The 23,846-nt window shown below is 41.4% G+C and overlaps 1 protein-coding gene across 1 annotated transcript in view; it reads right to left on the reverse strand.

The window, feature by feature from the left end:
• The window catches only part of ROCK1 (Rho associated coiled-coil containing protein kinase 1), a 4,526,103-nt gene that overhangs the window by 2,622,542 nt on the left and 1,879,715 nt on the right, over window positions 1-23,846 (reverse strand). Inside the window, exon 9 of the mRNA XM_044065727.1 lies at window positions 11,392-11,483. Coding sequence (XP_043921662.1) covers window positions 11,392-11,483 — 92 coding nt within the window. The remainder of the gene's footprint in view (window positions 1-11,391; window positions 11,484-23,846) is intronic.

Here is a 23,846-nt window from a genome sequence, read left to right on the forward strand (position 1 = left end):
TCTGTTTCGGTCTGAAACTCCGGTTTCGGAAATATTTCAGAACGCCAACCTGCACTCGCAAAACTGCTTCTGCATCGGACCATGCGGCAAAAAAGACTGAGGATATGACGTCGGTCATGCGCATTAGTACCCTGACGTACTGACGTCAGTCTAATGCACCCTGACCGACGTCAGCCTTATACTCTGGTATTCGGGCCGACTGGACGCGGACTATACCCAATAGTCAGGACTGCAGCAATGGAAAACGAAGAACATCCTGAGCTGCTACTGTGTGGTTTAGAGACCACTCGTGAGGAGAGAGAATTGTCCTGCTCAATTTGTCTGCCAATATATTTGACTTTCCCGGGATGTGGGTCGCTACCAAGAAGCGGTTGGTAGCTACAGCCCATTCCCACACTCTCATGGCCTCTCTGCAAAGGGGGTATGATCTGGTCCCTCCTTGTTTGTTCAGATACCAAACCACCGACAAGTTGTCTGTGTGGATGGCGATGATGCCCTGAGGAAGAAACTTGTGTAAGGCTTGTAGGGATAGAAGTACAGCCCTCATCTCCAACACATTGATGTGGAGAAGAGCTTGCCTGGAAGCCAGGAGCCCTGAACTAGCCTGCCCAGACAATGCCCCCACCCTATCTGGGAGGCATCTGTCGTCAGGGTAACCACTGGAGAGGGAAGAACAAAGGGTTTCCTTGATCCAAATTGGATGTCTGAAGCCACCAGCGAAGGTCCCTTTGCATATATCCGTAATCATGATGTGATGATTGAGGGAAGATCCTGAAAGGACCATTGCGCTGACAATAGCCACTGAAGAATCCTCATGTGCAATCTTGCCAGAGGGACTAAAAGCACCGTGGCAGACATTGAGCCTAGAACTTGTAGAACCATCCTGGCTGGGGCTTTGGATCTCGAGATCAGAGCTTGAACTTGGCCCTGTAAAGTTTGGATCCTTTCGCAGGAAGAAAGACGCATCAATCTTGAGTCTATCTCTGCTCCTATGAACTTTATGCTGAGAGGGCAGCAAGACAGACTTTGACCAATTGAATGTAATCCCCAGGGTAACACCCAGGGAGATGGTGGCTTTGAGGTTGTCCATTAGTAGATGCCTGGTGGTGGCAGTCAGGAGCCAGTCGTCCAGATAGGGAAACACTTGGAATCCAAGACTTCTCAGGTGAGCCGTCACTACTGCCAAACACTTGGTGAACACCCTGGGGGCTGTGGTGAGACCAAAGGGCAGAGCGCAAAATTGGTAATGACTGATTCCCAGGCTGAAGCGCAGATACCTTCTGGACGCCTGATGTATCGGTATGTGATAATAGGCGTCCTTGAGGTCTATGGAGCACATCCAAACATCGTTCTCCAACAATGGGAGAATGGATTGTAACGTGACCATTCGGAATTTGGATTTCGTGGACGGATTGGTTCAGTCTGCTGAGATCCAATATTGGTCTCAGGTCCCCTGTCTTTTGGCACTAAAAGAACCTGGAGTAATTTCCTGATCCGATCTGGTCTGTGGGGACCGTTGGATGACTCCTTTTCTAGCAGCTTTAAAGCTTCTGCGGCTGCCATTTCCCTTTGACTGGGTGGTGGGTCCGGGATTCTTTTGGACGGTGGGGGTAGAATGTGAATGGGATGGTGTAACCTCCGGCAATGATCCAAGCACCCATCTGTCCTGAGTGATTGACTCCCAGGCTTTTAGGTGCTTGGCAAACGACACCCGACTGGCTCCGAGCAGCACAGCCGGGCAATCCCTCATGACGTGGGAGGCTGAAGAGCCACGAAAGGACTCGGTCTCCAGAATTGCGGGCCCTCTGCCGCCTCTGGGACGGCGCCTCCTGAAAAATTTCCCGCCCTCTGCCTCTGGAAGGGGATTCTTCCTGCTGTTGGGAGAAAACTTACGGGATTTTGGAACCACATTTTCCCTCCTTTAGCCTTGGGGTAAGGCCGAAGGGAGTGGAATAACGGGCACCTACGGCAGATAAAGTTTTTCCTCTTGCTCACAGCGGTAAGGGTGTCTTTAACCTTGGGTCCAAACAAGGAGGACCCATCAAAGGGAGCGTCGGAAGGAAGACTTGAAGGCCTCCGCGAACTGACACAAACGGAGCCATGCTTGTCTCAGAGAGCCACGCCTGTGCCTGCGCTCTACCCGCCTTCGGCCGCATAGGAAATGAGCCTCATGGACGAAGTTAGAAATTGACGAAGGATAGCCAACTGAGAGCTAACCGACTGGGCTAGCTGCTCAGGTAGGTTACCCGAGAGGAATCTGACAACTCCTTGACCAGATCCCTCTGAAGCCTGGTAAAATGTGCCAAATAATTCAGAGACCTTAAAGTAAAGGCCGCTGAAGTCAGGTGCGCTTCCTGCATCTGTCCATACTCCTAGACTCCTTATTAGGAGGATGGATGGACGCTGAAGCCTCTGCCACGCCCTGTTGTGTAGCAGATGCCACCACCATGGCATCTACAGCCACGCCTTTAGTGAGGAACTCCTTCTCGGGGAGCAGACAAAAATTTATTTGGACGAGAAGGGACTGGTTCCACGGTATCTGGATGTTCCCACGCCTTCGACAAACTAAATCCAGAAGCTCGTCAAGGGCGGAGACACCCAGGAGGCGGAGGGCTGAGCCCCAAAGGCCTTGAGGAGCACTGACTCGTCAGTAGAGGGGGGTTTGGATATCCAGCCGCCTCGTTGTTTGAGGATCTCTAAGATGTCTGCAAAGGAGACATCATCCGAGGACGACTCGGGACCCTCTGCATCATCCAGATCAGTGTCTGAAGTAATAGACTCGGGAGTCCACGTGCTTCCTCTTGCACGATCTCTTCCTTGGGGGTTCCTCCAAGAAAGCTCAGAAGAACCCTCAGGAGGAGGGGAACCCCACTGGGGGTAACCTCAGGCCCCGGGGCTCCGCTGACTACGGACAGGGGAACTGCCAAAGACCCAGTCTCCACGCCTAGGGAAGGTGCCGGTAAAGCCGGGGAGATGGCAAGAGGACTTGGCCAAGGCACTCCTCATGGCTCTGAAAGCCGGACCCCAGAATCCTGGGAGTGTCCGTCCCCGAGCCGTGATAGTCGACGGAAGACCCGCAGCCGGCACCGAGGGGAGGCTCGGAACAAAGCATAGGTCCCAAACATCACCCCGGTCCAGCTGAAGACGTCCAGACCAAACTCGGACCCGGCCGGTTGGAGTAAGGGTCGGAGCCGACCCTGAGATCTCCATCGGCTCCAACAGCACCTGCTCCGACGGAGCCAAGCAGTCGGAGGAGGAATGGCAATGGGTGGGCCAAGGTCATCGGCTCAAGCCAACTGGGTCGGAACCAAACAAATTTTGGAAGACTGGGGACTGGAACAGTCTTTGGAGCACCCTGTCTATATCAGAATCTGACATCCTCGAAGACCGAGAGGAAACAGAACGGGTCCGAAGGCCTCTCCAACGGCCCCAAAGGGGTAGGGGACGGCTCCGAGGCGACTCGATGAGTATCGGCGCCGAGGGAATACACACACCAGTTTCCATCGGTGCCGAGGTGGACTTCGCGCCGAGGAGGAAGTGTCTGAGCGGGCAACCTTTGTCGGCTCCGAGAGCAGTGGAGCCGACGAAGATGACCCGCCTCGATGCCCCAGCTATCGGCTCCGGCCAGAGGAGTCGATACTGGTGGCATCGAGGCAGACTGTTCACCTCGGCCCAAGTCCTTGGAGCCAAGGAGAGGCCTGCCTTTGTTTCTTAGCGATCGGATCCGACGGACTGGTCGGAGCCGACGCCTTTCTTTTGGCCGGAGAAGGAGAGGATGCCAAAGCTTCTTCGAAGAAGGTTTAATTAATCCCTTAAGAATTAATTTATTTTTCCTCTCCTGGAGGACCCTTGAGGAAAAAGCGTGACATACACTACATGATTCCTGTAAATGCTTTGCCCCTAAGCAATACACACATAGCAGTGATCGTCCGTGATGGACATTTTGAAGCTACATTTTACACATTTCTTGAAGCCCAAGGCCTGGGATTCTGAGACATTATGGAAATTTTCAAAGGTAACTGAAAGAACACTGGTAATACACCTAGAGTAGGCTTACAGTTATCACTGCAATACTGTGAGTTAGTCAAACACAGCACAAACTCTGTAATATAATAATTTCTCTCCGTTAGTTCTTATTTAAGAAGAGAAAAGTAAATGATTCAAAACAGAACCGAAGTCACCTACAAACAAAAAGACCGGGAAAGGCCTTTCCAGACAAGAGGTACTCCTAGTCACTCACAACACAAGAATTCACCAAGTGAATTTTGTCAAACACACTCAAAACACAAGAATAGCTGTTAAAACAGCTTTTTGTAGAAAAAGAAGAAAAACCTGACAGAAAAACTAGTGAAATAATCACTACTTAACTCAGCCAGCTCGAGACCATGTCTTCACTTGTTAGCGGCAAACGAGATCTGGGAGACTGGTAGTGGTGCATCCTGGGATATGGTAAGCTCAGCCAGTAAGAGACTTCGCTCTTTGGCATAAGCGTGCCGAGTCGGAGCCGAGGGATCGGCTCCGAACCCATCATTCAGAATGTAGGCGAGATAGGATCACATAACATCTATATTTAAAACCCATTTGTCCTGGGTAATGAGTTCCCAGTTTTTTGCCTGGAGAGCAACCTTTCCCCCTAAAGGAGCAGTCAGTTGAGAAGTGCTTGGAAGTTTTAAAGTTAAGTCATTGAGACAGTTTACCATAGGGGGGGAGTCTTACTACTCCCTGATTTGGAAGTGGGAGCCCCCCACTGCTTAGTCCTGTGTGTACCCTGGGACTGAAGCCTGGGTGTTCTGCTGGTTCTGGGTTTGGACTGAGAAGGCCTGGAAGAGGCAGAAAAGGACCAATTCTTAGAGGGCCAATGTCTACTAAATCTAGGAGTCTGTACTTGTAGGAAATCTTTAACAGTTTGCATAGATCTAGCTTTTTCCTCAATCTTTTTAAGAAGAACTTCTGCTTTGTTGCTAAACAGGCGGTCCTGATTTAAGGGAGCATCCAGCAATTTAACCCAGTGACAGCTGCCCTGCAAGATGCCGCTAGTGAATCAAAACAACACTGCAAAGTATGTTTTCCAACCTGTTCAGGAGAATGCATTACATCCTGTAAATCCTTATTTTCAGCACAGTCAGGAATCAACATCATTTTCTGTTTAAGCAATCCAATAATATGCTGCTGATGCTCTTAACATATGAAACTGGCAGTTTAAGGCTCTAATGGCCAAGGTTGCAGAAGTGTACACCTTCTTACACCATCTACCCAGCGCCCTGGAGTCTCTATCAGAGGGAGTAGGATTTTTGGCAGTAGTAGCCTTAATGCCCTTGGGTCCCTGTGAAATGGTCTCAGGATCCACAGTAGGATTTTTAAAAAAGAACTTGTGAGAGTCAGGAACCCTGTAACATCTATCAGGTTTTCTGTGAGCAGGAGGTAGAGAGTCAGGGGCCAAGCTAGATTCCGAAAAGTCATCATCAACAATGTTTAGTACAGGAGGGATAGCTAAAGGCCTGTGCTGGGGCAGGCGTAAGAAATCCCTAAGCCTCTTTTTAGAATCAAGAGTAATCCTGGCTTTCCCAACAAAAATGCTCTCTAAGAGTATGCAAGGTATCACCAAAAGAGAAATCCTCTGGGGAGGGGGGGGCAGAGGGAATAGAATCGTCTGCATCAGAATCCTCATAGGTAGATAAGGGTAAATCCAGGTCATTAGAGGAAACAAATTTCAGAATCCTGGTCAGAAGTATCATAAGCAAATTCAGTCCTAGGTCTCTTAGAGGAGGAAGGTTGGCTTCCCCTGATTACAGTAATAAGGTTTTCGGACATTCTTATCATTTGTTTTTTAGGCATAGAGGCCTGACCATGTGGTCTGGGCGTCGGTTTTCTAGGCATGGTTTGAGTTTTAGGCCTTGAAGAAGAAGATGGCATCGGTTTAAAATGCAAGTCAGTAGGCCTGAATACACCCTCAGAAGCCGGTGCCTGCACAGCAGCTCTGGACCCATCTAAGGTAGAGACATCCGCAGGCTCCACAGTTGAAGCATCTCGCGGCATACCGGACTCCGAATGGGTCTCAGTAGAGGTCTGCGAATCTGAAGTAGCGGGTATCAGGGGCTGCAAAAGCGCCTCACTGAGTACCGGCGAACTGGCGACTGGCTTAGGAGAAGCATCGTTGGCAGCTTTGGACCTAGGCGGCCTGTCTCTGTCTATCTTTGCGTTTTTTCAGAATGTCGGTAGTCGGATGGCTTACCAAAGACATATCTGGATAATTGAACAGAGTACCAAAATATTTAGACGCGTAAATATACCAATGACGAATAGTTCGTTGTTTAAATAAGGCACAAAACTGACAGCGAGATACGTCGTGGTCAGGGTCTAGGCAAGGAATACAGTATGGATGAAAATCTTTTGCTTTCCACAAGAAATACAATTATTAACTTTTACTGACATCGGTTTAGAGCAAGAAAAGTTTCCTCGATGGGGTACTTAAGCTTTAGTTGAAGACTTCGGTTCTGAAACTAGAAAACGAAAATTTCAGGACTCGGCCGACTGGCACTTGCAAACTGCTTCTGATTCAGGCACCGCACGGCAAGAACGACTGATGTAATGGTGTCAGCTGCATGCTTTATACCCCTGGCTACCTGACGTCATGGAAGATGAGACAGCAACCGATGCAGGACCCAAGACTTTGATAATCAGGCTGACTGAGGGCTACTTCAAGCAGATAACCCAAATGTGATGACTGCAACAGTGAAACACGGAAAACATCTGGAAGTGGGATCTTTAGAAATGGGTAGGAGCAAATTACATAAAAACAAAATGGAAATTATGGGAACAATACATGCAGAATAATGTTTAGGAGGAGGAATGAGGTTTAAGGGGAGGAAGGAAATGAATGAGCTACGTAATGTTTGATTGACAATGACTGTATAAAAGATTACATGTCATGTATAACTTTTGCACCTGAAAATATGTCAGTATGGTTTCCTTTCATTTATATAAATGTATGATTGCTTATGCCATAATTTATAAAGATGTATTTGTTTAAAAAAATAATCTGGTCTACTAACAAATACAGATTTCTATCAACACAAACACACACACACAGACACACATATATACCACAGTATCTCATTTTTTGAGTGGTCCCATCTAGAAAAATATGAAGAAGGTTGTTTACCTTGTATACAAGGCCAACTTTCAGCCTTCCCTATCAACAGGCTACATACAGCTTTTCAGTAATAAACTTTAATTTACGTACCCTACTGTCACCCAATCCAGAGTCAGGTTAAAAGTTTTAAATCTATCCAGCTATGCTGCTGTAAGGGATACATGCATAAAAATACATTTCTTCTCACTCTAGTCAGACACCTGTTCTCACTCATCCTCCATACTTCCAGTAAAATCAATTTGTCTCATTTTATTCTACATGCAGTTGGATTCATGTCAGTGGAAATACTTTTATTTTTCCAGATGCTTCAATCAGGCTGTCAACTGTCAACCTATCAGTCCAGAACACCTGCAAACTGGCAAGGAATGGCAATTGATATTTCAATTTTCTGATTTTATACACTACTGATACCACAAATCACAATGATTTAGTGTCAGTCTAGAGCAGTGATTTCTGACAAATGCAAGTTGCCCAGCCACACCTATCTTTCTACTTATTTGTCAGTTTCCATATTACCTGTTCCTTTCCATAATATGTCAAAAACTCTATCAATATCAGCCAGGGTTTCTCATAATTAACCTCTAAACTCTTGCAGTGGCAAGCATTTCACAAATTATATAATCAATTTTCTGCAAACCCAGCCCACACCACCCTACTATATTGGTTTCACATATGCCATAAAATCCATGTCTTTTTCATTCTCCAAAACACTGTTTAAATTCAAATGTCATTTTCTTGCCTTGTCCTGCATCCACTGAACTTCTGCTAATCTACTGTATTTGTTTAACCATCTTAACAGTCTCATCCTGGATAGCACATGTTTAACAGGATAAATGGCAATCTGCTGGCGAAACAGCCACTTCTAAATACTTCACATATATTAGAAACAATCCAGTCAGGTTGTAGAATTCAATCCTTCCAAGTTATTTGGGATCTCCACAACATTCAGCTTTAGCATAAACACTAAGTTCTCTACTCAATCATCATTAAGCACCATGTCTTCCCTGTTCTAACACCTGATTAACAACTCCTCCTATAAAGCATTCCTACTTCACCATACAAACTACTACTTCTGTCATTCAATAAATGATACCTTTACTGTTAAGTACACCAAAAGCCAAATCAGATAACATAATTCCTCTTTGAAATTTAGTGGTTTTGACTTTAAGCATACAAAATAACCTGGGGGCAAATGGCTTCAGCAGGCATTGCACGTCCTCATGCTCTCATTAGGTTTTAGGGCTTAACATCTGACGTCACATAAATAAAAAGAGTTAAAGAGCACCTTTTTTTCCAAATGCAACTTTTGGTCCTTGTATGTCAGGTTCAGCATCTAACCCTCCTAGAACACCGTAAGACTTGCTTGCTATCTTTCATCAAGGCAAATACCATTACACTGCTTCTAGCCCATCCCTATCTCTATCCCTGTTCATCTCCCCACCATTTTTGTGATGTAAATATCACATCAGTTGGTGGCAGAATATCTTTTTTTGGTCTTGCCATCCTTGAAGTTGATCTTAAAACGTCAGTCCAGAGTGATGTTTTCACAAATTCCAGCAGTCTATTTGTGCTGTTAAACAGAACACCAGAGTTTATATGATGTTTTATGGACTACCAGACAATCAATCTGATTTCAGGATAGTTTAGAAAAAATAGACAGGTGGCATTTGTAAGCACCATACCAAGTGGAGAACAGCTCTTCACTAAACTTTGCATCTCTTAAATATATATAATTTTTCTACAACTTTTCTGTCTCTACATGAACACTGGTCTTCTGCAGAGTCCTGACAAAGGAGTTTTTCTCCACCCTGTCACTCTTTTTAGAAACTGAAGACTCACCAAACCAGTTGAGACTAGGGAGGATGTTTGACAGAGTGCGCCACTTGAAGGGAAAATCACTGCAAAAGGCCCCTAAAATGACCTGAAATATTAGGACAGCAGTCTCTCAACATTTACTTGCTCTCAATAAGCATTCTTAACCTCAATAACCACAATTCTAACAAATGCTTCCCCTCAGTCACACAAACAGTACTATTACACAGCACTGGTATGAGGCACATCACAAACTAACTGCAGTCAAGATGAATGCAGAGTTTTGGGCTACAATACAGTTTTTAACTGAGTCAAAAACAGAAGCAGATGTTAAAAAATGGATAATTAGTAGAACATATAAAATACTGAATGATGACTAAAAGACTCAATCACAAAACGTTAGAAAAGAGAGACTGAAAAGGCACATTACCAAAGAACAATGGAAAGACGTACGGCTCCCACATATGTAGCAAAGTTCAAAAGGTTTAGAATTTGTGCTTGGAATTCGTTGCATAGATATTTTTATATCCCAAGCAGCCTTATAATTTTTCTTCAGGTAGAGAGCAAATGCTGAATGTATGATGGGTAACAGAGGGGTAAATGGGAACAGGTTATGGGAATGTAATGCACTGGCAGATTACAAATATTCCCTACAGTGTGTTTTGTCAGAAATGCTGGGAGAGCAAATCATTGTCAATAAGGAAATAATTATCCTAAGTTGAGACACAGGTTCTGAATTGCTTAGACACAGTAAGGCCTTACTATGTTTAGGTGGAGGAGGAGGAGGAAAATGTAAGGGAATGAACTGAAAAAAATTATCATTTTTAAAAAGGAAATGTATATATTGCATGAAAAAATACTATGGTTTGTTTTCATTTATATTAATGTATGTGCACCTGTGTTATTGCTTCAGTTGTGATTTAAGATCTTCGGTGGTACAGTGGTTAGCATTGTCACCTCACAGCAAGAGGTTCTCCCGTTCTATTCTTGGCTGGAACAACTTCTGTGTGGAGTTTGTATGTCCTCCCTGTGGTCGAGTGACGTTAAAGACATGCAGGTAGGTGGTGCGTGAATGGGCGTGCCTTCTTTGAAGGTTGGGTGTCGGGCTGGCAACTCGGCACCATTAAAATCCACTGCCAATCATTAGCGGACGGGAGTTCTGCTGTGGCGACCCCTAACCGGGAAAAGCCAAAAGGCTTTATTAAAAAAAAAAAAAAAAAAAAGAAAGAAAAAGAAAAAAAAAAAAGTGAATGCAGATTTTAAGGTGTGTGTGTGTGTGTGTGTGTGTGTGTGGGGGGGGGGGGTGATAATATGGATAAAGTCTGCTATTATGAAATATCCTAACAGCACAATTACAGTGCAACACTGCATAGGAGAATTAAGTGAAGTAGCTTATACTAAAGTGTGGGCCGTAGAAGGTACAAATGCTGTATTTAACAACAGTGTGCTGCAACTTCACATCTCCTTAACCAAAACAACATTTTGTTACACTGACATGGACAAACATTATAGTGATATTCACAGACACTCATCACCTAGAGCACCAATCACTGAAAGCACCACTAATAATGAGCTACTGTAAAATAGCACTAGTTAGGTAAAAACAATATGTACTTTCTGAATGTCATTAAGGTGAAAATGTTCTAGCAATGTGCAGCTGTTTGTGTCTAAGATGAACTTACGACTACAGTTTCTTAATTCACACAAAATTTAGCAGAATGAAAGAAAATTTACAAAATGTCACTAAATGCTTGTGCAATACAGATTTACCTGGAATTAACAAAACAAAACTACCAAGCAAGATACTTATAAACAAGAAAATAGCAAAAATGCCCCCAAGACAGAGATTATGGAAAAGGGAGTGACGTAGCAATCATCATATTTTGCCCACGTTCTACTTAGTGAGCTGAAATTTACCTGTCATGCAAAGACAGACTCTTGGGCAGGATACATTCTCAAGAATCGGGTAATTTAAGCATAAAGAAAAGGCAAATGTGATTCAATAAATATTTCTATGTACTCTGCAACCACTCCTGTGGAGAAGCTGAAATAATTGGTCTGCATTTTATTTAAGTGACCGGCTTTGAAGCTGCATAGCCATATTTCTTTTTAAGCAACTTTTATTTATTTTTGGATATCAAAAAACAAAAAGTAAATGAAGCCGTCACGAGGAATTCTGAGCATCAAAGTCCAAACTACTACTGTAAGTGCACAATAAGATGGTTAAGGCAAACTATCACCGATAGCTTAATTCCATCACTGCTAGATCTGCGGTCAGAATCTTACAAATAGTAAATTCACAAAAAGCAGTTGTATTAGGTCTCTGAGGAAATGCAGAACTTCTATTCATTAAATCCATATAACAACAATGGTAGACACTAACATACACATATACATTTTTTCAATACATGTGTTCTATAACTTACTTTCTCTGATGTTTTCCCAAGTCCACTGGTCATTCTTGAAGAAAGCATGCCGTTTTATTTCTTCTACACCATTTCTGCCTAATCGTACTTCCCTATGAAAAAAATAATTTCAAAAGATTTCCTCTTACAGTAAAGATAGTAAGACTGTTTTAACTTTTATGATCTGTAATGGAAAATGCTACAGAAGTAATTTCAGAATACAGTACAGTCTTGTAAGTAAACCTACCATAACAGTAGATGTCCGAATTATGACTGCTGCAGAAGCCTTAGCTATACGCGTTATACCCTGTATAGGCTACAACAGTCCAACTTCAAAATCTTAAGGGCACCTTCCACAGGCCCAGACCATGGAGAGCTCTAGATAGGCAAATATGCAGAACCCCTCTCAAAAATTATTTAGCTTGAGGCTGGCAGAAAATGGGGGATCTACGGGTAGCCAAGCAGAGATGTCAGATGGGAGAATATTGATAGATAAGTAAGAAAAGCCATAGGATAACAGCTCACATAGATACTGTAAAACCAAAGGTCTTAAAAGGGTCCTAAAGGAATAGTGAGAAAAGTACAGTTGTGTACACTTAACATAAATGTAGATGTTCGAGTGTATTCACTGTTGCAGTCATTACATTTGGGTAATCTGCTGGCAGACTGCCCTCAGTCGGCCTGATTAACAAAGTCTTGGGTCCTGCGTCAGTTGCTGTCCCTTCTTCCATGACGTCAGGTCATCAAGGGTATAAAACATGCAGCCGACGCCTTTAGATCAGCTTTTCTTGCCCCAGATTGTCAGGTGCCCCCCAAATGGGGAGCCAAATAGTTAACTAATTAAAAGCACAAAAATATATACCTCAAAACAAAAGCAAATACACCAAAAAGGCTTTTAAGCATAGTAAAAGAAAGTAGAGGTATAGTAAGAGAAAAACAGGGGGTTGGAGGGAGGGTAACCAGGACTGCAACAGTGAATACAATCGAACATCTACATTTATGGTAAGTGTACACAACTGTACTATGTTCTTCGTGTTTCACTATTGCAGTCATTACATTTGGGTAGATTCCCAAAGCTATGGTTGGGAGGATGGATTTATACAGCATTAGTACCAGCTATAAGGCCCTGCAGGACAGCAGTGGCAAAGCCAGCTCTGGATTTAGAGAAGAAAGGTAAATGGTAATGTTTGGTGAACGTATGAACTGAGCTCCAGGTAGCAGCTTCTAGAATGTCTCTGGTAGGAACACCTCTGAAAGAGGCTGTAGAAGTAGATGCAGCCCTGGTGGACTGAGATCTGATCCCCCCTGGGGGATAGTTTTACCATGGTGCATATAGCAGAAATGAATACAATGGCTTATCCATTTGGAAATAGTCTGCTTTGAAACAGCCTTTCCCTCTGCCCCTGCAGAAAATGCCACCAGTAATTGTTCAGATTTACTTAGAGATTTTTTCCTGTTATAAGTAAAATCTAAGTTGTCTGTGTACATCCAATGAATGCAGAATCCACTCCCCCCTGTTCTGTGGATTGGGAAAGAAAGTTGGCAAATGAATGGTCTGATTAAGAGCCACACTGGATACCACCTTAGGCATGAAGGATGGATTGGTCCTGAGACACACCCTGTCCGCATGAAAAATAATGAAAGGCTCCACTGCCATAAGAGCCTGTAATTCGGAAATCTTTCTAGCTGAAGTGACTGCTAAAAGGAAAGCTGTTTTCCAGGACAATTAAAGCGTGAGCCAAAATATTTAGAGGCAAAAATATACCAACATTTAATAGTGCGCTGATTAAATTTGGCACAAAACCGACAGCAGGGTACGTTGTGGTCAGGGCCTAGGCAAGGAATACAGTACAAATGAAAATCCTTATGAGGTATTTGCTTTCCACAAGTAATGCAATTAACTTTTACTGACATCGGTAAGGAGCAAGAAAAAGTTTCCCCAACGGGGTACTTAGCTTTTTAGTTGAATACTTCGGTTCTGAAACTCAAAAACGAAAATTTCAGGAGTTGGCCGACCTGCACTTGCGAACTGCTTCTGCTTCGGGCACCGTACGGCAAGAAAGACTGATGTAACGGCATCAGTTGCATGTTTTATACCCCTGATGACCTGATGTTATGGAAGAAGGGACAGCAACCGACGCAGGACCCAAGACTTTGTTAATCAGGCCGACTGAGGGCAACCTGCCAGCAGATTACCCAAATGTAATGACTGCAAGCAACAGTGAAACACGAAGAACATCAGAAAAAAAGAAACCAGAAACCTGAGATATTCCCACACTGAATTCAGAGACTATTTGTGGAAAACAAAGCAGTTCCTTATAAAGGTACACTTTGTTCTAAGGAAGAAAATCTCTCAGGAGAGATATATGCAGAAGGCAAGCCAGAAACATCATCCTGTCAGAAGGAATGAGAAATTTCTTTATGTCCACCTGGAACCCCAGACTAAGTAGAGAAGGAGAGAGATTCTCGACATTTGACAGTCTGCAAATATAGGACCATCACCTAAATATAGAAAATGCAAATGCCTTGCAACCTGCAATGTTCTATTACAGGTTCCACACACCTTGTGAACACTCTTGGAGCTGTACTGAACAAAGGGTAAGATACAGAAATGAAAAAGCAAAACAGACAGAAAATTAAAAAAAAATATCTGACGTCTTTGAGAACTGAGATATTATTGGCAAATTTAAAAACTAGATTTACCAAAACACCGAAAAGAGTTGATAGATGAGAGGCAACAGACACTAAAGGGAAAAACATCTTAAATTTGAGACTTTGATATGAAGGCTTAGAAAAGAAATGTCTAGGACTGGTCTCCAAGCATTTCCTTTCTTACCAATAGAAACAGTATTTGTTCCACGACTGGAAGAAATAGAGAATTTGAGTTGATGGATAAGGAGGAATTCACCTGAAAATGAGGGACTGCCACTGCTAATTGTATCCTTTTTGAATGACTCTCAAAATCAACTTGTCTGAAGTTATTTAATGCCACTAAGGAAAATAAAGACTTAGACTTTGGGAAAAATTTAGTGGGATGCCAGGGTGGGAAGAGGTAAAACACTGAAAAGCACATAAGTAGCCTTGCTCGACTGTCACTTGTTTTGGGAAGTTCTCCCTTCTTTTTTGTCTCTCTCAACTATTGCTTTTTGAAATTCTGTTTGCCTGAACCTTGCTGAGACTGTCTCTTTTCCTATAAAAGCAACCTGAATTGGAAAGGACGGTCCTATTAAACTCTGGCAAGGAGGGTTGAAAAATCTGAGTAACAATCAGATTCAACATCCCTCTTTTACACTTTCTCAGTACTTCAGCAGCAGAAGGACCATACCACCCTCATCTAAAGAGGGGACCATTCAAGAACCAGTGTGACATCCTGTAGTAAATGTTATGTATGTACCCAAGCTAACCTTCTCATTACTGATTCAATAGTAGCAGCTGTTCTGAATACAGCATCAGATAAATCATAAGAACACTTCAGAATATTTTGTTACCTGGGAAAAAGAAGCTAATAAATTCACAGATGCCTTAATTTCTGAAGGAAATGTTAGCAGTTAACTTTCCCATATTTGAAAATGCAGCTAACATAAAAATTTTGTCATACTGGCCTAATGGCTAAGGTGTTTGCCTTACAAATACAAGGTGCAGGGTTTGAGTCTCACAAGGTATAATTGGCTAGGCTTAAAATAGCTCGCAAGGGCAGTTAGCTTAGTACTAATCTATGAACCTATGAACCTATACAAGTCCTACAATTCAGAATTCTAAAGGCTCAGGTAGAAGAATGTATTTTCTTCCCAAATCTATCAAAAACTTTCCCATCTTTGTTGGGAAGAAAAATGCTAGCATTCACAAAACGTTTGGTAAAAGATGGTTTTTGCCAAAGACTGCAAGGTCTGATTTGGGATTTAAAAGTCAGAAGCCTGCAAGTTTAAGAAAGCTTACATAATCTATCAGATTTTTTAGGGGCAGATGGTTAAGCATACTGCAGCTTTCAAGAACATCTTCTAATGCTGGTACGACAGAAAGAACTGCATGCTGAGGAAAACCCAGCTGTAATAAGTTATATTTTTGTTGGGATACTTGAATTTTACTCTGTTCCCACTAAACAAATCTTTCATTCGGGCTATAGATTCAGAAAAAGAAAAAGAAAAATCTTCAGGGGGCAATCTGCATAAAAACTTTCGTCAGAATCGGATTCCCCTTCCTGTAGTGTATAACCTGGAGTTATACAATCCCAGTCTAACCCCTGTCCTTCAGATCGGGAAGCAGTATCTGAAAGAGAGGGTAATCTCTTTCTTTTAAAATTTAGTAAAGAATCAGAATTTAAAGAATGAAAGGCTTGAAATCAATCCTTAGCAAAACCCAGTCAATCTCCTCTGTCCATATGATGTGAAGGAGAAGACACGTCTGTTTTCTTTTCCCAGGAGACCCCAATGATGGGGCTCTGCCCCAGGAATCTGCCACCTTAGGTCTGTTTTGTGGTAAAACATCATCCAGTATTTTGCCAAGACTGACGAGTAGTGATCCCTTGCCTGCAGAAGACATCTTGACAGATACAGAGGCAGTGTCCATTTCCCAATCCTTAGTAGCTTCTCAAGAAGCAATGCCAATGAGATGGAAAGAAGACGAGGCGTGGTCGAAGTACCTGAGTTGGCCACAACAAAGTCAAGCCTGTAAAATAACGTTGTGTGGATGGTAGGAGTAAACAAAACAGCCTGAAGCCTGCTCCATGTTCTAGCACAGAAAAATGCCTGATAAGCAGGTAGCAAAGCCTTCAATACTCTGTGAACCACCTGACATGATTTTTAAAGTTTTAAGGTAAAATTGTAATTGACAACCCTCAAAAATCAAGTCCAAGTTGCTTTCTTTAATTTTCAACAAAAAGATACCAGAACGTTTTGGAAAAAATCATTTTTAAAACAGTTTTTCCCCAAACAGGTAAAACTGACAATAATTAATCTGTGACAAACTTTTTAGTGACAAGCAAATTCCCAGCCTAAACAAAATGTTGTAAGGGTTACTTATTCTACCCTGGCTTGGTGAGGCACTAGCCAGCTGTTGATCACTTGAAGCCCGCCTGAAGAGTCCATTCTGACAGCAAGAAAGTCCTGAAGATTTTACCACCTAATTACTAACTGTATACATATCTTCTCAAGCTGTACAATGGTTAGGGTGCATGGAAGGTACCCTAAAGTTTTGTATGATGCCTGGTTGTCACATTTTTAATGGGATATAATCCACCCAGCTTATGCTACTGCAAACAGTGATCTAATGATGAACATCTTCCACTATGCATCTAAAAGCTTCATTATTTCTCTGTCTCCAGTAATAAGGAAGATAAACTAGTCAAAGGCAAACCAATATATTTTCCATTAAATGTTATGTTTCCATGAAATAAATGTCTTTCTGAGGACCTAGACAGCTGTGAAAAAATAATTTGTGAGAATCCTGGCAAAGAGGAAAATGAAATTTCCTTGTACAAAAATCCTCCTCCTCACTTGATGAGTCATCAAATAGAATTATTTTTTTCATTTTTTTTTCAACTTCTGAACCTCCACAGGTACAATTGAAGATCGGCATTTCAATATTTTGTCCACAGAATGACATCAGTCAAGCAAAGGTATCAGTATAGATCCCTGTTGATCGATACAGTTCATAGGTAGGTACTAGGCTATCTGCCCGAAGGCATTTATAAAGCCTAGCCAGAATGTGCTGGCTTTCGCCGCCCCCTTAGATTAGTTCCCTGTGCCTCTGTCCAGCAGTGCCATTGAAGTGATCCCTGGGGTAAACTTTCTGTTTCCCATTCACTCGTCAAGGTTTCTCTTGAAGAGGGTTAGCGAGGAGCTCTGTCTAATATAGATTGGAATCTTGTTCCAGAGCATGGGAAGTCTCTGGGACAGGACTATATCCCTCCAGTACGTCCTATTTATTGTTGTGGTGAGGTTTAGATCCCTGGAGCGTGTGGCTCGAGGGGGATATGGTTTTCTTTAGGTGGAGCATGTCCATCAACTCTGGGATGGACATGGCCTTGTATGTCAGGCAGAGATCACCTCTGAGTAGGCGGTATGCAACAGAGTACAGCTGGAGTTTCTTCAGTCGAGCTGCACAGGGCATCTGCTTGAGGCCAGTGATCCTCTTGGTGAGGTACTTCTGTGGTTTTTCCAGTTGTTGCAGGTGTCTTGTAAGGAGCATCCCAAATGGGGCATTGTACTCTATGATGGGTCTGATGAGTGATGCATAGAGGGGCCCAATGACCTCTTTCGATCTGGATGCAAACCCTTTTGTGATTAGGTGGGCCACATAGGATTTTCTTCCCTGTAAGAAACTGAATTAATCTTTAACAATTTACAATACAAGGAAATCTGCAGACAAGCAAAGGACACCCATAAAAGGAGCAAAGATAGTCTACACAGAACTTTGATTCAACATGATCACAAGGACAGCAACTTATGTACTGATGAGCTGAACCAATATATTTTGGTACCACTAGGGTCAAACAAGAGAAAGTACAGTTGTGTTCGTAAACTTACTATAAACAGAAGTTCGAAGGAGCATTCCTACAGTAGCTTGAGCTATATGGGTTATATCTTGCACAGGATGTAACATCTGGACAGTTTCCAAAGCTTCAGGGCACCTTCCACATGCCCAAACCATTCATCAGCTTGAGCTGAGTAAATGAAAGGTTTGAGAGAATGAGGCTAATCCAAGAGAGGACATTACTAGGGGAAACAAAACATATATCTGCATCTTGACAGAAAAAACACAAAAAAACAAGTATGATGCGGGACAGGCTACTGCAGCAGTGATCATTCGAAAACATACTGTCATACTAAGTCTACCTATACAACTATACTATAGTCTTCATATTTACCACTGCTGCAGCAGTCTATACTATACTATATGAATAGATTACCATAGCTTAAGGTAATTGAGAGGTGAAAGGGTAAGGGTCCAGGGGGGCCCCAGGGAATGGTCCTAGCAAAGCTTGTCCTAGACCTGGTGAAGGAATCTACTTTATACTGCTTTGTAAAAGTATGCACAAACACCAAACTGCTGTTTCGAGAATGCTTCAAATCCAACCCTTTTCAAAAAGCCATAGAGGAGGCCAAGGCCCTGGTACAGTGAGAGCCACGATCCTGCCTGGAATAGTTTTGTTGTGGTGAGAGTTACAGAAAGTAATAAATTATATAATCGTTTGGAAATAGTCTACTTTGACACAAGCTGTACCTTCTTACCTTCACAAGAAATGAACAGCTGATCAAAACTTCTGAATAAGCCTCAACTGTGTAGCTCTGGAATACTCCTTCAAATCAGGTAAACCCAAACCACCTTGTTCTATTGGAAAGATCAACTTATTTTGCCCTCTTCCCTCCCAGAAGAAATCCTTCAAGTCTATTAGTTGTCATCCACAACTTTGTCTCTGACTGAAAAAAAATATGCCTGACATGTGTCTACAACGAAGAGGACTATAAACATTTTCACTCCTTACATCTTGCTATTCATACCCATGAAACAGAGCTTCCAATTTCCTAGCAGAATCCTTTTTAACCCATACTCCTAAATACATAAGTTTATCATGTCTCCATAAATATGGGTATTGCTGAACCAATTCTTGTGTGGGTACACCGTTTATAGCCATTGCCTTTGTTTTATCTTCTTGTATTCCAAAAAAAGACCTGAAACTGTCTCAGAATGTTCCACAAAACTGAAATGTCCTTTTCTGGTTTTATCAAGTAGAAAATGGTATCATCTGCAAATAAAGCCAACTTTCTTGATAAACATACCAATTATAGCCTTAAATTTCTAAGTCCCTTATTTTTTTTGCCAATGGTTCTAAACATAATGCAAACATCAAAGTGAAAGAAGACATCCCGGCCTGGTTTCTATGTTTAAACAGTACTTATCAGAAGAACCCCCCTACACTTTAGTTTTTGCCTCCAATCACTCATATAGTCTCCTAATTAACATTAGTCATGTGTTAGGGAAAGCAAATGCTTCCATTGCCCTACTCAAAGTCCCAGCTTACTCTGTCAAATGCTTTCTCTGCAACAAGACCCAACAACAGTTGTGGTATTTTCTTACATCCTGCTTCCCTCTGGATCATCGTTCTGTTAATGTCAAATGGTTGCCTTCCCTCCACAAAACCACACTGATCTGTAACTATTAATTCTGGCATCAACTTTGTCATTCTTTTAGACATTACAAACAATCATAATTTAGAATAAAAATGGGCAACTATGAAGATGGATCTGCTGGGTATTTACCCTCTTTAGGCATTGCAGCCACCATAGCTTTTTTCCAGGATGCTGTACTTCTCCTTTTAAAATGGTGTTAAACAAAATCTTTCATATCTTTATTTTCTTCACTCCCATCTTCCACACTTCTATAGGAATACTATCTATTCCTGGAGACTTTCCTGTAGAGTGCTTACACATCACCATTTTACCTAGTCTACTCCTATCCTAACTGTTAATAACTGACCCTCATCTACCTCGAACCTTGGCATATTTAATTCTTACATAGACATTTCCTTTTGAACTTTGTCTTGACTTCAACATTTCTCTGCTTTATACAGATTCTTATAAAATTTCCAAATATTTCTAATAACTCTATAGGATCTCTGGTTACTTTCCTTGTTATAGGCTCCCTAAGCCTGGGAACAACCTTTCTATTTTTGTTGCCTGAGCAGTTGTGCTAAAAACTTTTGTGCTGAACAGCAATCTTTCTAAACTCATGCATACTATCTAAGTAGTCACTTATTTTCTCTTTAGCACTCAGCAGTTGTGCCTCTTTGTTCTGTGGGATTCCCCCTATTCTGCAATACTTTAACCTTTGTCAGTGTGACTAAATAATTTATGTTACTACTTTAACCATCCCTCCTCATTTTCTTTTATTTCTACCTATTTTTAAACTCCACTTTCATTTTATCCCACTCCCTAGCTCTATTTCTGAAAAAAAATCTTTCCTAATAACCCAAATAATTTCCACTATCCATTAATTAAATTCCTCTCTATTTAACAGATAGATTGGGAAGTGTCAATATCATTTTTCTTTAATTACCCTGCATTTTTATTTTAGTTAATATTGGCACGTGATCTGAAATAGTTACTGGATGCGTATAAAACTTCCAATTAAATGCACATGTTGCTGTGAAATGTAATTTCTGTCTAGTCCAGCTTTTATACCTTTGGGAATAACATGTAAATTATCTCTGAAATCCCACTACTGAATTCACATCTTCCATGCTAAATATTTTAATAAATTTCTTCAAAAATCTACTGGCTCTTGTCATATTTTCCCATCTAGGCCCCCCACATACATCCTCACTGTTGTAAAATAACTTGCAGTTACCACCTATACGTAAAATTTCCTGCTAAAAGCTAATTATTTATCCCAAAATTGTCTTAAGCTCCACTGTAGCAGTTTTAGGTGTGGTATACATACCTGACAGCATAATACTCCTCCCTTGCCAATAGCTCCTTACTACTACAAATCTACCATTATTATGTTTTTATCCCTCTTCTATCACTACTGGAGATCCTCTAGCAATTACAGTACTCCCCTTTTCCTTTGTCTGGATAGTCTGCTGAAAAGCCATCCTGAAATCCTTTCTTAATCAAATCCACATGCCCATCTCTTTCCAAATGTGTCTCCTGTAACACAGCTATTTGCTATATACACCCATTAGACCATTCACATTCAAAGATAACACAGAAAGTGTTGCCATTAAAAGAAGTTATTATTCCCATCTTTTATGTATAGTAACTTTTTTAAATATCTAGTTTCAGCTTTTGTGTTACATGCATACACTAACATTTGTCAGGTTGAGCTTTTACACAGTTTCTTATCCTATCCATTTGAACTTATGTCACATCTTGCAAGACTATTTGTTTTAATGAAAACACTGACACAAAAGAACAAACCCTCCCCCCCAGAACACTAACCTAACCTATGAACTTAATACAAACACACTACACTATGTACATATTCAAATAATTAATTCCTCTTCCAAAACTACAAAATAACTTGAATACTTTCAGAAAACATGATCATTCAACCATTGAAAGAAAAAGGTAGTTTGATTTTATTGCCCTCTTACCAGATTGTCTCCACAGAAACATGAGAACCGGATAGTCAGTTGCCTTCAGCTACAAGCTTCTTATGTACCACTGTGAATATTTATTTGCTAAAGGAAAACTTTTCATTACATTCAATGTTCTTTTATTTACTAGCTTCCACTTAAAACTTGTTGTTAGATCAAGCCAGGGGCCTTAATCCAGTAAATCCCCCATGCGAAAGCAAATCAAAATCATATAAATTTTACTTACATCATGCTTTATACACTTTTACAACCTGTCTCTCACCTAAACAACCTAAGATTGCAGTCTATTATCTTAAAATGCTTTTGTCCATGTTTTCTTTTCTTTTTCAGACTGCAGTGGCTACATTTCTTAAAACTAAACAAGGAAGGAAGGAAAAAAGAGCACCTGCCTGTTTACTTCAGTAATCCTGTAACCTACAAAAATAACTGAAAATCTTTTATTACATAACATGTAGCACATCTCATGTTTTATAAAAATACTGTTAAGAACAAAAACTGTTTTGCTTACAAGTTAGCTCTTCCCTTCCTCTTTACCTCTCCTTAATGTTCTGCCAAACATTAATGACATGAAATAGGCCATATGCTTTGGAGTCCACTACAAGTTTAACAAAGTCAAAACAGTCCAATATTTCCAGGTTTTCTTTTCTGTCATATTTCACAAATGTAACGGATGGTTTGTAATCTCACATTTATTCATCAATTTCAGAGTTGGTAATTTTCTTTCTGTTGAACTCCATCTCTCAGCTCCAGTCTCTGCTTCATTTCCAATGTACTCCATGTTCTTCCAATTAACTTGTGCTTTTCACAGTCTCTCAAGCATTTTGCATTGGAACACTGGAAAAGATTTCTCTATGAGGTTTATTTTCAGAAGAATAAGAAGCAGAGTCCCTTCTGTTTGATAGCTCACTTTTTGTTGGGCAGACTTTTGTACTTCTTCATTAGCATGCATAAAAAATGACTTTGACCCTGCAGGAAAAAAATATTCTGAAGACAGCTGGATACAGCAGCTTGACTCTCACACCTGCCTCTCAACATTCCCCGATTGCCGGAATAAATTTATTCCTCTTCTGCCTGGTGTATAATGAGTAATAATTTTCCACAAACACTCTACAGTCTTCAACTTTAAGTACTTTGATCTTCTGCCACAATTTTGTCAGAATCTACTTTATCTGCTGGTAGGATTTCATCTTTTCTATTAGAGGGCATGGCTGCTTTCTCATGACCAGGTGTGGAGCATTCACATGATGTGCCCTTTCAATTAACAACTCCTTCTGTATGAAACTAGCCCAGTTGCTTATTTGTGTTTTCGTAAAATTAATATGGACTGCTCCATCCAGTTTCTTTCGTACAGCAGAAAAAAAAAAAGTTATGTACTTACCATAACATTCCATTTGTGCTGTCCATTTTCATTCTTCCTCAACTGACTGGTTTGGCTCCGACACTCAGATCTGACTCGGATGCTTCTATCAGCTCATCGGATCCTAGAACCATGAACTCTTCCATTTACCCATAATGCCCCGCCATCCAAACGTACTTCAAATCGAGTTTGCTGCCCTTAGAAATAACACGGCAACCTATTACAGAAAAAAACAGAAGTAGAAAGGATAAAAGAAGCTGGAGCTCAAGCCAAGTAAAGGGGTTCCTATAAAACTTTTAGATCTTTCTAGCAGCAAATGATGGAAGGTAGGTCGGCAGGAAGTTGAGGAAGAATGAAAATGGACAACACAGACGGAACATTATTAAGTACATAGCCTTATCTGATGATACTTTTTCATTCATTCCTCAACTGATGGGACATAGTGCCCAGCTACTGTAACCGTGGGATGCCTTTATGGAAAGAAATTCCGAAGCACTGTTGAGCCAAAGGCCGCTCTGTTCATGGAAATTAAATTCAACTTGTAATGAACAAGGAAAAGTGAGGTTTAGCCCAAGTGCAGCTACACAAATATCATCTAATGAAGATCTTGACCAAAAGGCTGAAGAAACCCCCATAGACCTCGTGGAATGGGCTCTATGAGGTTTAGGTATAGGTGATCTTAATTTATCACAGAATAAAGTTATACAATCAGTCAACCATTTGGCCAATGTACTTTAGATATTGGTTTGCACAATTTGTTAGGAAAAAAGGAAATAAATAACTGATAAGATTTTCTAAAGTCTTTGGTTCTATGAAGGCAAAAGCAAAGTTGTCTATGTACATCCAAAAGGTGCAGCATATACTCTCTCATTTAAAAAGTGGGTAAAGAAAACTGGGAGATTAATGACCTTATTTATGTTCGACTCAGAAGCTACCTTAGGTACAAAGGATGGGTTGTTTGCAAGGACACCATCTATGTGAAAAATCAAATAAGGAGGTTTTGAAGACAGAGGGTGGAGTTCA

Source organism: Protopterus annectens, chromosome 3.part0 (genome assembly GCF_019279795.1).
Source record: "Protopterus annectens isolate FY-2018-M chromosome 3.part0, PAN1.0, whole genome shotgun sequence".
NCBI lineage: Eukaryota > Metazoa > Chordata > Ceratodontiformes > Protopteridae > Protopterus > Protopterus annectens.